The sequence below is a fragment of the Anabas testudineus genome, chromosome 8, assembly GCF_900324465.2.
Source record: "Anabas testudineus chromosome 8, fAnaTes1.2, whole genome shotgun sequence".
NCBI classification, from domain to species: Eukaryota; Metazoa; Chordata; class Actinopteri; order Anabantiformes; family Anabantidae; genus Anabas; species Anabas testudineus.
This window is the reverse complement of record NC_046617.1, coordinates 18,613,803-18,630,864: the sequence shown is the minus strand read 5'-3', so window position 1 is coordinate 18,630,864 and position 17,062 is coordinate 18,613,803. Positions and strand designations below refer to the sequence as shown.

Below are 17,062 nucleotides of genomic sequence, written 5' to 3'. Positions count from 1 at the left end.
TTTTGTGAGCAGTTTGTATGATTTTGTGTCTATTTCATTCTTTTTGTGTATCTGTTTTGTCTCTTATTTGACGTTTTGTGGTCATTTTATGTCTTTATGGTAATTTCTTGTCTCTTTCTGTTTATTTTGTATCTTTTTGGTAAATTAATTTTGTTTTGTAGCTGTCATTTGTGTCTTTTTGGACTTTTTCGTGATTCAAATGATGAACATTAACAGTAGCTTCATACTGAGGTGTTTTCCTTTTACGCATCTGTGCGCTCAGTTATTAATCCATAACTCTTTCCCGTTATGTGCTGCACACTGTCTCCCCCCGTTATTCCTATAAAACCTTTCTATCTACTTCTATGTATTTTATAAAATAGTTACACTACACAAATGCTCCAACAGAAATGTCCACATGGCCCAACAGATGAAAATGTGAAGCACAAGAGAGCGTTGTTGAGTTGTGGGGAGGGGTTGCTGTTCGCTGGTGCGTTATCATCAGCCAGGAGAAGGGAGGGGAGGGGAGGAGAGGGGAGGAGAGGAGGGGTTACAGACCCGCAGAACATCCTGCAAACACGTCTGATACTCGGAACAGAACTCTACAGTTTCTCCCTCATGCGCTGCGAGTTGTGTCCGCGCTCTCGGATGGCTCGTTGTCTGAGCTCCAGAGCTGTTCCAACACTTTAGTTCATAGAGTCGTTCACTTGTTTCGTAGTTCACCGACTCTGCAGGTCGTTGCCCCCCGGTGGACTTATGTGTTTTTGTTTGGACGCACGGCGGTGGGACATCCGGAATGGGGAATCCGTAGAGGAGACGACGCTCGCTCATGTGCAGCTGTTCGTAGCTAGAACGCGCGCACACGAACTAAACACAAGATGGACTTTAGGAAGACAAAATTTGGAAGGTAATTTTATTTTGTCAGGAAAGTTTTTTACAGCCAATATCGAGCATCATGTTTTTAAAAAAAATATATTGTGACAGATCATGCGCTCTGACGCGCTGGCACGGGGACAATCAGATTGATGTTATAGATTAGTTAGTGTGTGTGTGTGTGTGTGACATATTTATTTATCTTCATTATTTGTATTATATTGCTATTAAAGTGTTCAAATGGTTGAACAGGGCTCTGAATATATTTTCTCCATTATATCTCCACTTTCCCATCAGGCTTGTGCCGTTTTCCACATGGAAAGCTGAACTAATTATAATTATAATGAAAATAAAACGTATCTAACTCAACCAAAAATAAAAATAAATACACATATTATTTAAATAAATTACAAACAGGAGTTAAGAAGGAAAACATTACAAATGTATGTGGTGAAATAAAATAAGAACCTACTTAATAAGTGGACTTTGGTATAAATCTCCACCAAAATACGATTTAATCCAAACCAGTAAAGCTTCAGATTCTGAACTCACCACTGTTCTCAGAGTACAGAGGCAAGAACCAAAGAACTGGACCAGCTGGTGACATCAAATTAGCAGCAGATTAACTGTAAAATCATCTGGGGAACAAGACTGTGCAGTTCAGGTCTGTTTGGACACAGTGTGAAAGTTTTTACAACTTCAATACAACTTGTATTTGGATAAACACTAAATGTAATGAATTAACAGTTGTAAAGGATCTGAAATAAAGTATAAAATATAAATATACTTGGAGTTTGCTTTTGAACTAGAAACTGTGTCAAAGCAGCTTAAAATGTTCGTAATTACACCAAATCAACGAATGATGAACAATAACAATAATCACTTCTGTACACCTCACCTCGTTAAATAACAGTTAGTTTATAGTGTAATTATAAAACCATATATGGGCCATGACACATGGCGGGGATGGAGGGGGGTACTTGAGTCAGAAGTATCTCTCACATTCTTCCTGGAAGCGATCATCAGCCAGTTTTTCTGTGTGTGTGTGTGGGATATGGCGATAATCGTGAGAACCAGAGTTTGATTCCCAGAGGAGAAGAACATGATCTTTTCTGGAAAAGGAATAGTCCTGGAGTTAAACAAACTCTCTCACACACACACATTCCTGTAGTGAACCCTGTCCTACCTGCATCCGTGGTAGGATAACGCTGATCCTCTTTGATGCAACTGATCCTATCCGACTATGGAATGTGCTTTAGTGAACCGAACATCTACTTTGTTAAGTGAAAACATAAGAACGTGTCTCAAACCATATGAAACACACTTACCGTGTGCAGAGAGTGTGTGGAAAGACAGAATCAGAATAGAAGAATGATAAAAGAGAGACAGAACAAGAGAGAGAGACAGAACAGTGTTGTGCTCCTGACAACAATGTCCCCTCTGATCAGAGCCTGCGAATCCCTTTCCCTCCTTTCAGCTGATCACACACACAGAGTTCTGTCATAACTAATTAGAGGACATCAGAGAGCCACATTCAGGTCCACTGTTAGCCCCACAACACCTCAACAGAGAAAATAAAGTTCTCTTGTTGTGCACACAGGGAAAGGAGGGACTGGAATAATCTAGGATTATCACCTGGACATGGATCATTTACTTCACACAAAGCACAGAGGTTATTATAAGAGATGTTAAATGAAATGTCATAACAGTTGATTAAAAGCAAAAAAGACCAGAACAATCATTCTTTTTGATCCATAATGTTGGAGTTAGTGAGGCGAAACTCAGCTGTAACCTGTGTCTTTACGTGTCCGTGAGGTGGTTTGTGCATTAGAGAGCAGTGATACCTTGTAATACCAAGCGGATCCATAACAGGAACACACATCACAGTTCCTGTTATGACTGTAGCTGTGGTCGTGAGCACACAAACATAGGATACGGGCTGGGGTTAGACACGTAGCTGTGATGGCTGAGATTGAGCTTAAAGGCTGAGGGATGCATTAGTTGTCTCAAGCTGTGTTGGGAGCTCTTGGCAAGGGAGACAGGCGGGGCACCCAGGGAGTATATTCTCCTTTATAATAGAGAATTTGCATCATTAAATTAAAATATTAAATATTAACTATGGCATGTCCGATGAGGCCCTGTGCTGCAGCGGGGCCCCACGTCAGGATCCTTACTGTTTGAACTTGCTCAGTAACCTCGGGGTCACGTACTGTTTGTTCTCTGTGTAAAGTCGTGTTTTAGATGCAGCAACTGTTAACAGTTGTTATCGGTTCAACTCAAGACACATTTCCCCTGTAAACCTGTCACATGATAATGATTTACAGATGAAAATGAAAAAAAAATCACAAGAAGCATTGAATAGTGGAAAACCCGAGCTGTGAATATGAAATGTTGATAACAGAGCTTCACTTTTCTTGTTTCTTTTTGTTTGTGCCGAAACGTTTATTTTAACCTGTCTGTAACATTGACAGCAGCCAAACACCAAGGAGCTAAATTTAAAGACCTTCTTTAAGACATTTAAAGTCCTGAACATCTGTGAACTGTGTTCAATGAGCTGAACCTCAGGTCCTCAGGTTCCCAGAGTCTCAAAGGAAAGGAACCTGCAGCTCCCTGACTTCATAGTGTGTTTGCTTCACTTTGTACTGATTGCTTCAGTTAGAGGAGTGTGTGTGTGTGTGTGTGTGATCACGAGCTGTAGGCCTAAATGTGTAATTAACTAACACAGCTGACCGACAAAGACACACCTGTGGCCCTGCACGAGTGTGTCTGCGTGTGTTTGTGTGTGTTCATCCTGACGTATAAAACATGGTTTCGTAACATCTCCAGATGTGTTTTTCGCTGTAAGCTGGGATTGAGAGCTTTACTGCTGATTAAACAGCCCACACACACACACACACACACACACACACACACACACACACACACACACACACACACATGTGCAGTCACTTTCAGTTGCTAGTTTCCAGAGTATATGGCAACATGAAAAGCAATGCAAATGTAGTTAATGGTTAATGGTCAGTGGTATCCTGTTGTGGTACCACACCTGATGGCCTTACTGGTCACCATAGCAACACAGGTAGTTGCCCCGGTAACAATGTGGCACTCTAACATTCAGCGTGATGCGGATTAAAGACCTGTAAATCCTCCATTCTCTTATTATGACCGTAATCTAAACCTAATTCCAGACACACCTACTAAAAGTAAAAGGGTTGAAATTTACTGACGAGAGTACTGCAGGAAAACACAGTAGACTTTAGTCCAGATTTGTTTCTTATACATAAGGTTTGTGCATAAAGTTTAATTCATGTGCAGATTCAAGGAGAGAACAGCTTCAGAAACCCAACTTATAAAAATCATTAATATTTATTCATCTTTTTCTTAGATAGCACCAAGAAAATGTTGATGGCTACACAGCAAACCTTTAAAAGGAGACAACAAAACCACTACAGCTGGGAAAGATGGAGCTAATTTAACAGCTTTATTCCAAGTGGTTAATAAAACATCATTTATTAGTGGATTACATTTGTATTGAGTAAGTAACTAAACATGTAGTCGATCGGCCAAAATGTCCTCACAATGACGACACCAGACTAAAACATGTAGCCACAGTCATTCATACACCACTGTCACTCATGGGTTCACACATGAACCTATTAACTAAAACCATTTCTTGTTTTGCCACCAGATAAACATTTCTTACCTAAACTCACACACTCTCTCTCTCAGGTTCATGAACTGCCGGGTGCCAGCCTGTAAGAGATACCAGCCAACTGAATATGAACATGCTGCAAACTGCGCCACGCACGCGGTGAGTCAGACAAATACGCACTCAGTCAAACAGAAACATGCAAACGTGGGAACAGCTAGTAGATGCTTTTTTCGTTTCCCTGTCTGCACGTGTGTTTCACCGCTTCTAGCGACTTTGTCCGTTCAGGAAACCTTTGAAAAGATTAGGGGGATTCTGAGGAATGATGCAGAATGGGGAGGATTTTTGACTGTGCATGGGAGGCAGTGGACTATAATCTGTGATTCAGCCTGCAGCCTCCTGTAATCTGCTCTAATCCCTGTGCGCCTCTGCCTCAGAGAGAGTGAATGAACCACAGAGAGAAAACATGACTGTAAAGCACCAAACTGTGCAGGGGTTTCTGTCTGATCATCATATAGAGGATGTCCATTTATTCACTCATGATAAGGTGCTATTCACATTTTCCTTTGTACAGATTCATCTTATAATATGTTATAAAGTCAGAATAGGTTTGACAGTTGTTTCAAAATCAAGCAGCTCCAAACTTAGAGACTGGACAGAGGAGGAAAGAGCTCGCCTGGACGTCCAACAGAATTCTCCGTTGGTATTTGGGGGGTAGTTACATGATGGAAAGTCACCATATAGAATTAGAGAACAGTGATACCAAGAAATAAAAACTGCATCATGCTGTTTTTACACTTGAACATACAACAAATGTATTAATTATTAATGAATTATTAATAATGGTTGTTTGTAGTTGTGGATTCTCCCCAGCATGGTGGGTGGCTCTGTGCTCTACTTCCTGTCTGTGGACCAGTGGCATCGCGTCGCTGCCTGGCTCTATGGGAGCGGTCTCACTGGCCTGTTCATCACCTCAACGCTCTTTCACACAGCTGCCTGGAAAATCAGCCACCTCAGGTCTGTGTGAGTGTGTGCGTATGGTAGAACATTTACTCTTATGACACCAAAAAACAAACGACAGAGGTTGTGTGGTAATAAAAATATGCCACAGACCCTAACACAGATACGGACTGGTAGTTTTAACACGTATCTCCTCATAATGTAAACGTTTTACTGTAAAAATGAGCTAAAGAATCATCACATTCACAGAACCAATTCTGTGAATTGGAATTGGATAAACTTCTACTTCTGCAGCAGTTGAGGACTTGTTTGTTACGACAACAGGAGCTTAGATCATTTTTTAAGTGAGCTAAAAATTCCAGACTCGTGTTGAATCATTAACGCTTAATCAAGCTACCAGACTAATCCATGCATGAAGAACAAAAGCTGGGACAAAATTAATCAGAGCTCTGTGTAGTATGAAAAACCTGAGTGTTGAGTGATTGAACTAAGAAATGAACAAGAAAGATTCTTCTTTCAGTGTTTAAATTCCTTGTGTGGCCTTTCACACACTTCGTCCAAACAGACACAACACACGCTGTGTTACGTGCTGAAGGATGGTGTATCCAGTGTGAGTGCGAACTTTGCACTGAAACAAACTCTATAAAACGTCTCTGATGATTTACTTCCCTGGATGATGATATCTTTATAGTCTTTAGAGTCTGTATATTTTCCCACACTACGTAGATAAAGTTCGTCGTGCTGCAGAAATGAGTTCTTATCTGTTCGTCTCTTTGTCTCTTTGTAGGACGGTGGAGCAGCGTTTCCACATGTGTGACAGAATGGCCATCTACTTCTTTATAGCTGCCTCCTACTCTCCCTGGTGGGTTAAGTGATTGAAGCCAACATATACAGTCTGATGTTCACGGCTCTTTAACAGGATTATAATGAATAATGCTGTGTTTCCTCAGGTTGATGCTGCGGGAGCTCGGGCCCTGGGCCTGCCACATGCGCTGGCTGATCTGGGTCATGGCTTGTGTTGGATCTGCCTATGTCTTCTTTTTCCACGAGAGGTATCACAGTCTCTCTCTGCCCTGTGTGTCCTGTCGACTTCCTGTAATCGTGTGTTTACAGCAAACATACAGGAACATTACAAAGACTGGAGGTGTAATTTTTTCGACCTGCAGGTACAAGCTGGTGGAGCTGCTGGGATATGTGTCCATGGGAGCTGTTCCAGCTTTGGTCGTCCTGTCCATGGTAAGAACAGATCACAAACTTTAAAATGCGTCTGTCTTCCAAAAAAACACACAACAGCTTCCACTTTTAAGCCGTTTTCTGCTGAAACAGGCTTCCTGTTATTGTGTGGGAACCAGACACCTTCAGCATTTAAAGAACTGAACCAGAAGTTTTGTTTGTTTCAGCTCATTACCCACAAATCTCCTTAAGGAAACTCACAACTACACTCGGCTGCCAGTTTGTGGTATTAGGTAGGTCAAACAGGCCTCTGTTCATGTTGCGGCCACAAAGAGAAAATGAGCCCAAAGAGAATTGAACAAGAACATAAATCCACCAAAAAGAGTCGAAAATCACACAATAAGACAGGAAACAGACATCAAGTGGCAGAACATGACCTGAGAAACGAAAAACAGACTAGAAACACACAAAACCTCCTAAAAAAGACATCAAATGTCCAAAAACACCCACATATGACAGAAAACTGAGAAAATGACAAAACAAAATGACCACAAACAGATACAAAAGTAAAAAAATGAGCACAAAACAGGCATCAAATGACTAAAAACAAACACAAAAGGACAAAAAAAGAGACAGATATCCTTTTTCTTACCAACACTTATTTGGTTCTGTTACAGGTGGAGCGTGCAGGTGTGTGTGAGCTGGCTGCAGGAGGTGTCTTCTATGTGGTGGGGGCGGTTTTCTTTAAGAGCGATGGCCTCGTCCCTTTCGCCCACGCCATCTGGCATCTTTTCGTGGCAGCTGGAGCAGGCATTCATTATTACGCCATCTGGAGGTACCTGTACGTACCCGGGCCGCTGCTGCAGACGTCCAGGTGACAAGCAGGCATCACCCAGAGAGACTGAAGAAGAGAACCCGTCAGATCACTGTGACAATTATTAAGCTGATTATTAAGAGGATCTGTCCATTAGCACTGAAATGGGATCAAACCCTTTTGAATTAAAGTCAGTTCAACAGCACTGATCAGTGAACATTTGGCCGCACTGAAGATAATAATTCTTATTTTGCTTTGTAGGATCAGTTATTATCACAAAGACGTGCGAATCGCACTGGAAACAGTTTGAACGTGTGTTCACCAACAGTTAAAGGAATAGTTTGGCATTTTAGGAGAGTGTGATGTTTTTTTCCTGTTGATGTAAGATGCTACTCTAGCTGCTGGTTAGCTTAGCTTAGCACACAAACTGGAAACAATGGGAAACTGCTAGCCTGTGTGTCAAACCTGCTAATGGTCACGGACAGATAGGGAGAGAGAGCACGACTGGACACAGACACTAAGAGACGTCTCACTCCTCTTACAGCCAACAGGACCCTGGACACAAAGACTTAGTCAGCAGTGGCTTTAACTCTATTTTAGGTCAGTTTGTGTCTCCTTTGAGCTGATTATTCATCTGTTTCTTCTCACTTCTCAGGCCTGTGTCCATTAGGCCAGTTCACTGATCAGCTGTACTGTGTGTTTCCTATGGGCTGTGGAGCAGTGACACGATGTTCCGTTATCACCATGAGGTTGTGAGGCGTCCAAGCAGACTGCGGTCATGCTAAGCTCAGCTGTAGCTTTATATTAATGTACAAATAGGAGTTTGAGATCACATCGAAATATTATAAAGTAAAATCGGCTGAATCCCAAAATGTGAAACTGTTTCTTTGAGCATGACGCTGTGACTGAAGCGACACCTCCTCAACTATCCTAAACGAATGAACTCTGTAATCCAACCAGTGATGTGCCAAAATGTAAAGACAGACGTTCCTCTGTAGTGGTGCTTGTCAACAGCTGTGTTGAATTTTAGTTTTGTCTTTTTTTGCACAGTTTCAATTAAAACAGAGTCACCAACAATAATTTTATTTCTGTTAATTTTCAGCCAATAAACTGTCAGTTCCTGATTGTGGTCAATTTAAACAATGATCAATAAAAGTTAAGACAAAATTCAGCTGTTTAGTTAAAAACAATAGGAAATGATTTATAGGTAATTCATTGATTATATGTCATAATTTGCAAAAATGAAACTGATTTGACCTCAAAGATGAAAATTCTAATTAAAGATTATGACCATGACCATGTGCCATCTGTATTCTGGGTCATATGTTGAATTAAACCTGCGTTGAGTCATAATCTTCTTTAAACGACTATGATTGCCAAATATTTTGTGTTGCACTCTTGTTCTTGAGCACTTTTCTGGAAACACAAGTGATTAGTAAAGTAGAAATATCCTAAAATATATCAGAGTTAACACCTGCAGACTGAATTTATGTAGATTGTATATTCATATTATTGTTTTTATTTTCATGTAGTTTTCATTTTATAGTTCTTCGGGCACTGAACAGATCATCTTCAGTTTTTCCTAATTTCATGTATTGTAGTTAAAATGATTTTGTTCATTTACTCAGGAAGTGAACACCTATTAAAGAAGAGTCACTTTATTCAACTGTGTGGTGTCTGTGGATTTATTTACAAAAATAATGTGCAAAGATCAAACAGGATTCATTAGGGTTCTCTTTCATGAGGGAATCTGAACTTTTTACACTCCTGAATCACCGAGTGTAAAAGCGATGATGCTTACTGTGCATGTGTGTCTGTGTGCTTCACTGTGAGTGTGTTAGGCTGGTCAGAGCTCGCATTTGCAGTGGCATGGACACGTTGGTGTCTTTGTGCCACTGTGGGGTGGTGACATGCGCAGACGGGGTCAGGACACTCTGCGCCACACCAGGGGTCTTCAGCAGCGACCACAGCTCCTCCCCACGTGTTACTATGGCAACGAGGTCCTCCTCATCCGAGCACCAGGTGACGGAGCCGCATCTGGTAACTGATCTCAGCTTGGAGAGGAAAAGAGACACCCTAGAAGACAAAAACACACAAACACATATATATTACAGACGTTTGTATGAATAAGAAGTATATAAAAATGTTGATGTGCCTGTCCGTCACCTGGGTATGAGGTCATGTGACCGAGATGCCAGCTTAGCGAGAGCGCTCATCAGAGTGGTGATGACCCTGGGGGCAGGGCAAGGCGATCCAGGTGGTGGGGTAGATGACGTGATCTCGAACAGCACTGCCTCCAGTGCCTCAAAACAGGAAGTGATGAGCCTCACAGAGCAGCGAGAGTCACAGGACACCGAGAGGTACTCACCCAGCACCCACACCTGAGATTCAGGCATGAATGTTTGAACATTCATGAACATTTTTCAGACACTTTGTTGTTTCAGTGTAAGATTTGGCAAAAGCTTAAGGAGGTATGAGCTGCATTGGGTTTTGTGCAGAATCACAGAGAGGAAAAACAAGCAGAGTTCCATTACCACGTGTGTGTACATTTCTTCTTTGTTGTAGACGTTGGCAGTGGTCCCAGCAAACTCCACCAGTTCGTGAGACTGGTCCATCACCAGCGAGGGCTGAAGCTTGCACAACCTGAGCAGGTGGCAGCTGAACACCCTGCAGAAACGAGAGAGAGGGATGCAGCAAATAAGGAGCAGGAGATGAAATTAATCCTCTAAAACAGACAGCAGAGACTTTAGGTCTGCTGTAAATATAAAGATTTACCTGTGGACCTCTCTGATGAAGGTTCGGAGGCTGAGGAGAAGACTACTTCTCTCCAGCATCACCAGAATCAAGTGAGCTAAAAGCTTCTGATCAGCTATCTAGAAAGAAATGGACATTCATGATAAGTCATGTATATCACAGAAACTAAAACAACCAGCTTTTAAACAGTTGTAGTTGTAATGAATTTGTAAAGAACATTTTAATCTCTTCACCGTTACAACTGTGTTGAAGAAGATGTGCAACAGTACAGGGACAGTCTGAGCACACTGGACAACTCTCGGCCAACTGGCTGCCTCAGCTAGCTGCTCATGGAGCGTGCTCAGTCTGTCAATTGTGTCCCCTGTGGGGAGATAAAGAACAGCAAAGTGATTTTCAGAAACAAACTCTATAGACTGAATAAATGGAATGGACAAATGTAATTCATCTATTCATCTGACTGTGTTCACCTGAGCCTGCTTCCCCACGAAGCAGGAAGAGGAAAAGTCCTCGGAATGAGGGGTTTCGAAAAGCATCCAGTGACACGAGGCTGCGTCCGCCGGTGTCAGAGATGGGTAAACACGTTGACCTTCAACACAAACATATACGCTAACCCAGTGAGATGGTGATGAATACATGGAAATGTAGTTAGATGAGTGTATTATGGATAATTCTGTCATTTGTATGCAGTTTTGCTTCAGTGTGTGCACCTCACCTGTGCTGCAAGACCAGTGTAGCAGAGAGACAGGGCAGGTCCAGCAGAGTATGAAGCAGCTCCACTGCAGTCCCAGTTGTCACCAGAGATGGCAGCAGATCCACAAAGTCATCCACCACTGCGGGGCTGTTCCATGCTAAGAACTGCACAGGAAGCGCGCAGAAAGCTTGTATTACACCCTTAGTAAGTTGTAACATGCCTTCCTCAGTAGTTTGCAGAATACATATGTTGGAAGTATTTTTTGGCATTTTCTGTGGTTTTAACCTTCAGCAGGTTTGGAAAGGAGCGGGTGTACTGTGGCAGTCGGAGCTGCAGGCTCTCAAGGTTCAGTCTCAGAAAGCGTAGAAGCTCATGTGCCAGAAAGGCGTCGTTGAAGAGCTCTGCTGGGAAACGGCCAAACACCACCTTCCAAACACTCTCACAATCCACTGCCGCCATCTCACCTAAATCAGTTCAAGCACATTTCAATCTGTCAAGAATTTGGGCTGTCACTGTGATAACATATGTTCATATTGGTGCTTATGCACATATGTGATTTGGAGAAACAGAGAGATCAACGTGAAGTGGTTCATATGTACATGTCAGTGTGTGTACACACCGTGGTTGAGGTAGAATTGTGCTATAGGCAGCAGGACTCTGGCAAACGACAGGTCTGAGCTGAGCCGACCAAAGAGCGCCTTAATGCACGGAAACGTCCGGTACACCAGCGAGGCGTCTTCTACACACACACAGTCCAGGATTCCCACTGCCTCCACCAGGCACTGTAGGAGGAAACATTACAGTAACAGTAAGAGCACCGGTGCAAAGTCTGGCTCACATTGTTCCTTGGAATACAGGGAAAATGTGCGAGCTGTATTTTATGATGTTTTCTCTTTATCGACTTTCCTTCAGAGATTTCTTTATTTTTACTTGGTGTTTTTTTTTTTTTTTTGAGGATTTCCTACATTTGTGTTCAGCTGTTTTAACACGTCACACTGTCAGAACAGAAAAGACAACATCTTTTTTTAAATGAAGAACTGAACAGAAATGCTAACAATAATTTAGACACATTTAATTGTCAGGGACAATTAAACTGATGCAGCACTGATTGCAAATGTACTCGTGGAAATTAAAGACACCAAACAGATAATCACTTAAAAAGATTTTTCCTTAATATTAATAAAGGTAGTGGATAGGACATGTAGGATGGAACACTGTTGATCCACTCAATGAGCTGTATGATAAGTTATACATGGGCTCACCGCTTTCTGCAGCTCTGCATCTATCCTCCTGTGTGTCTCTGAGACAAAGAGAAGTATAAAATGTGAGTACTATGCTGGTTAGTGTCACTTTAATGTTAAATAATAATAAATCCTGTCTATTTAATACAATTTTATAAAGAGGAAACAAAAAACTGGGCGGGTTTTGTTGCTTCACCTAGTACAAGAACGTTTTATTGGAATTAAAATCAGAAGGTGGACACGAGTGTACGCTATTTTCTTGTATGTATAATGCACATATTATCATGTACAGTCACAATCAGACAAACAAAATTACATAAACATTACTTAATTAATTAAAACCTGCATAAATGACTTTTCCCTCGATTAACATGCACACACTCACTGCGATCACTCTGTTCGATGAGGCGTTGGCAGTACTGAAAAGCTTTCTCCCTCAGACGCTCCTTTGGAGGCAGCAGTCGGCTGGAGGAGGAAGTTGCCGAAACCATAGAAACCACTGATCCATCCACCTCTGACCGGTCATCTGCAACATGAAAGATCAGGAGTGAGGGGTCACAGTTCAAAATCCATGTGACTGATCCCTTAAATGTAAACAGTTATAATAATTTAAATGCTTTTCATTCTGTAAAAACTGATTGGATTGATTCACAGACAAATCAAACTTTAGCAAAGTAACAGGTTTTGTGTTACTGTTTAATCAAAGTTACGTTATTTAGAAACAGATTTGTGAAGCAGGAAAAAAGGGTTTCTTTAAAAGGTGTTACAACTAGCACTGTAGAGCCGTTTTTAAAAGTGAATCCCTGCATTGTTTTTTTGTGTGCAAGTGCACAAATTTGCAAATTCTGCCAATGGTTTCACACTATTCCACTGATCTACTTATGGTGGCGATGCACTTAGAAATGCAGCATTGCAAAATAAGACTGGATGGAAAAAAGCAGGTTTCATCTTTTAGAACTGGGGCTTTCCCCTTTTATGAAAAAGGACACAAATTCAACAGGTTTCTGACTTCAAATACACTTCATGCACTTTGGCTGAATTTAAACGGAAACTTTGTTTACAACAAAACGCCACAGGGTACTTTTAAAACTACAGCTTTAAGATGAAACTGATTCTGAGAGAGTATAAGACACATTTGAGAAATTCACCACTGATCCAATCACACGCCTTTAGATAGATGAAAAATAACTGTTGGAATTAAAGTATAAAATTAAGAGTTCAATGTTCGCTGTAATCCAAACAGCCAACATTTATTAAAGGTAAACAAGTGTGGTGTGTTCAGTGTAGAAGTATCTCATTCTCAATGTGGTTGCTGTCAGAGAATTTAGTCATTCACCACAGTGATTCATTCATTTACAAACTTGTTAGAGTATTTAAGGAAAGGCAAAAGGCACACATGCTAAAAGAAGTATAATTAAGAAGGCACAGATTAGAATTTCTGGTTAAATGGCTTGTTAGATAAAGAGTGGTTGTGAGTCAAGATCATATGAATTGACCTCACCGCTCACGAATTAATCACAAGCTGTGTTGGAGTAGGAGTTTAATTACAGCTTCTTAGATGCACGCACAAGCAGACAAGGTCCACAAACTCACAAGTCTTACCATTAGAAAGTGAGTGGGAGAGGGAGAGGCTGAGTCGTACCCTGTTTGCTGGGGATGACGAAAACACACAGCAGGTCATCTGGGATGAGTATTATAAACGAATTACGGCCTTCATGGTTTGTACTACAACCCTGATGTTTCTTGTTTGTGGCTTTGACATAAAGTAATGAGCTTCTCTTGCGTGGGTAGACAAAATGTTGTGGTATCTGACAGCGAGGAGGTCATACCAGTGTCAGCTGTGGTGCTGCCAGTGGAGACAGAGTGGTAGGTGAGAAGCCAATGGCGCAGCATGGAAAAGGAATAAACATTCATCCACTGGTCTTCAGTGAAGCCTTGGCCCACACACAGCACAGTGAAGAAGTCTCCAGACACTGTACCATCCAGCTCAGCTACAGGCATCGGCTGATGGAAAACGGACACATAAAACAAACAGTTGGCTGAAACAGCTAAAAACCTGCAGAATTACAGTGTAGTGTAGATTACCTACCTGACGCAACCTGGGTCCTGTGAAGAATCCTCCTGAGGAAGCTCCACCTCCCTGTGTGATGCTTGCATAACGCAGCCAATCGACAAGCTTTTTACTCAGGAGGGTCACGTGATCTGTCGTCAGTCAGGTGTAGAGAGAGTGTGGCGTTACAACTTCTCAGCATGCACTCGTTTTTACAAAGCAGAGGATACTTATATAAATTCTAACTTTCCTTTTTTCCATTCTTTATTTAGTGGATATTAAGGAGTATTTCATCAATTACAAGTGGGCTTCAGATTATACAGGGTGTTAAAGTCCTTAGAACAGAACAATAACACACTTTTAAAGCACAATAATTTAAATATACACAATAACGTAAAAGATGGTTATACACCCTTTAAAAAAAAAAAAAAAAGTGGTGTAACCATGTCTGACTTATTGATATGATATTTTCTATAAAATGTGGGCAGTTTGGCTGTAACTAACTATAATTTAGTGAGAAAGTAATTTTTTCCATTATGTGTATTTCATTATTTCAGTCCTTTCTTTTATCGTGGGAGGGTCAGGAAGCTGCCAGTGTCTAGTAATTGTTTTCCTACAAGAAGATATCAAAAGACTAAATAAGTGTATTCATTAAAATGGCCTAATTGGAAATGATTGTTGCTGAGGATAAATTTACAGAAATTAAAAGGTAATTTTTATTAACCTTCCATTGTTTTATGTATCTCTTAACAGAAAGCTTTTATTACTGGACCGTTGCAGAACAGTGAATTCTAACTTAAATTTTTATTGTCTATAAACTAGGTCTGAATTATCTGTTACCTTCAGTGAGGCACTCTGGGCTGTGTGTGAGCATGGTGTTGATAATCGGCAGGATGTGTGTGAATGAGTGAGCTGGCCCTTCTGATTGACGGCTTTCCAGGCTCCGAAGGAACTGAGTGCAGAGAGATGATAGCTCAGCCCTGGATCCAGCCTGTAAGGATCAAAGTGTGTGAAAGATAGTGTAAAGGAAATTAGTTTAGATCTCAAATAAGACCACACACCTCTGTGTGTCAATATGTTACTGTGTGCTGAACATGTAAAGATGAATAGAATTAATATTTCTTGGTGTTTCCAATGCAACCAAACAAATTTCTTCCAATATCCAAATAAACTAATGTGCCTTTTATTCTCTATAGTCTCTTCGAATGACAAAATCTTATTGCCAAGAAATAAAGAGGCAACAAACTGCCTCTTAAAGTGTTCTAATTGTGATGAATGAGGCTGAACAAGGGAAATGCATTACTGCGCACCCGTGAGAGCAGCAGCGCAGCAGCATGGCTGTTCAGCTGAGCGGCGTTCTCCTGATTGTAGTTCAGTTCCTGACCAGAGAGGGGCAGCGTCTCTCTGAGCACAGCTGAGCTCAGCACCTGAATCTGCTCTGCTGGTGCTGAGAGGAGTGATAAAAGCCTCTTCTGAAGCTCTACAGGCAACCTTTGGTTGATGAAAACAGAGACAATGGATTGAGTACTGCAGAAGAGCAGACAACTGTGATACAATATATATTATTTAGAGCAGACAGAGAAACCTAGAGGCCACTCAGTGAGGACTTGGCAACAGTCCAAATGGCTGTAAACAGGATTATGAAGAGTTTCTGAGTCATGGAATAAAAAAAAAAAAGATTTGATCCTTGCCATTCTGTGGAGATGGCGGGTTTCTGTCTGTCTTGAATATATTATGAAAATGCAAAGAAAAGTTTTTATATGATTAAATATTCATATGATTAAAGACTTATTTTGTTATAATTATAACTATGTTGAGAGATTATTGTATAAATGATTTTAGTTTCTTTTAAGTGAGGAACTCTAAGGACATATGCTGTGTATAAAACACAGCCTGATGACTGAGCAGCTGAAGCTCAGGATTTTAAGTATATGTGGGAAAGAGAAAAGAATAAAGACAGAAACTTATGTGATGTGGGAGGTGAAGGGTGGAGATCTTACGTCCTGGTGAACTTGGTGGCAAAGAGGATAATGTGCAGCCTCTGCAGGGAGTCGACGGTCTCATGACTGAGCTCCTTCGCCTGAAGCAGTTTCACTAATCTGCTGTAAAACTTCTGCAGCTCAGATTCCTGAATCTCCCTGGAAATTATAAACACAGTCCAACTGGTTTAGTTTCTGTAAAGAGACATTTAGATCACTGACTCTACACACACACAGTCCTAAAATATACATAAACACATAAACACACACACACAGTTTAAAATAAAGTAGCTAACAGGGAAAGGCTCAGTGAGGACAAGCTAGCTAGCTTTAGCTTGGTTAGTTTAGCAGTAAACAAATAGCAAAACTATGAGTGGAACAGTTCAGGAAAAAAACTGACAGTGTCAGAAAAAGGTCTCTTTTATATTTTCTTACCTTGCTTGTTTAATTAGACTCTCTGAACCGTGAGAGTACATTTTGAACCAGGGTTGGACATTCCACCGCTACGTCTGTTTGTAGCGGCAGCGGAAGGTAAACAGTGCGCTCGCTAATGAAGTCCTGACGGAAATCACATGACATGACTTCTGTTCCGCTTTCACTTTGGTGGAAGTGAAATAAAGAAAAGTGCAACTATTTGCCTCAACAAATACTCCATTACAGGTAGAAGTTGAAGTACTAAGTATATAATATATAAATGTACAACAATATGTATTTTTTAACTGTATTGAATTTGATGCTGTTGTTGATCTAAATATGTCAAATTTCCAAAGCTGAAATTTATAGCAAAGAATCATCTCTGTTACCTAGAGACTTGAGGTGGGACAATAAGATCCAGAGTAATATATCAGCTTTTAATGTTGATCATATTTTTTTATGAATATGCATCTGCAAAAAGTAAC

General features: G+C 40.9%; 2 protein-coding genes across 3 annotated transcripts; one reads left to right on the top strand and one right to left on the bottom strand.

Moving 5' to 3' along the window:
* Positions 1-556: 556 nt before the first annotated feature.
* mmd2a (monocyte to macrophage differentiation-associated 2a) lies at positions 557-9,114 on the top strand. Its single transcript, XM_033326120.1, is given in 8 exon segments — positions 557-831; positions 834-886; positions 4,582-4,663; positions 5,358-5,518; positions 6,249-6,323; positions 6,412-6,513; positions 6,628-6,697; positions 7,312-9,114. Coding segments are annotated over 8 exon segments (840 nt in total). The 5' UTR covers positions 557-735; the 3' UTR covers positions 7,513-9,114.
* Positions 9,103-16,739, bottom strand: ap5z1 (adaptor related protein complex 5 subunit zeta 1). Of its 2 annotated transcripts, XM_026362343.2 has the most exons (18): positions 16,599-16,639; positions 16,185-16,322; positions 15,495-15,675; positions 15,025-15,175; positions 14,224-14,336; positions 13,964-14,138; positions 13,737-13,784; positions 12,520-12,660; positions 12,156-12,193; positions 11,513-11,675; positions 11,179-11,357; positions 10,915-11,057; positions 10,670-10,788; positions 10,436-10,563; positions 10,224-10,321; positions 9,983-10,115; positions 9,615-9,829; positions 9,103-9,524 (listed from the first exon to the last, which is right to left on the bottom strand). In XM_026362343.2, exons 1-18 carry the CDS (start codon positions 16,637-16,639, stop codon positions 9,272-9,274), a joined length of 2,457 nt encoding a protein of 818 aa, XP_026218128.1. In that variant the 3' UTR covers positions 9,103-9,271. The 2 variants fall into 2 exon arrangements, with proteins under 2 accessions (XP_026218128.1, XP_026218134.1); XM_026362349.2 differs by lacking the exon at positions 13,737-13,784 and having other exon boundaries at positions 16,599-16,739.
* Between the last annotated feature and the right edge of the window lie 323 nt (positions 16,740-17,062).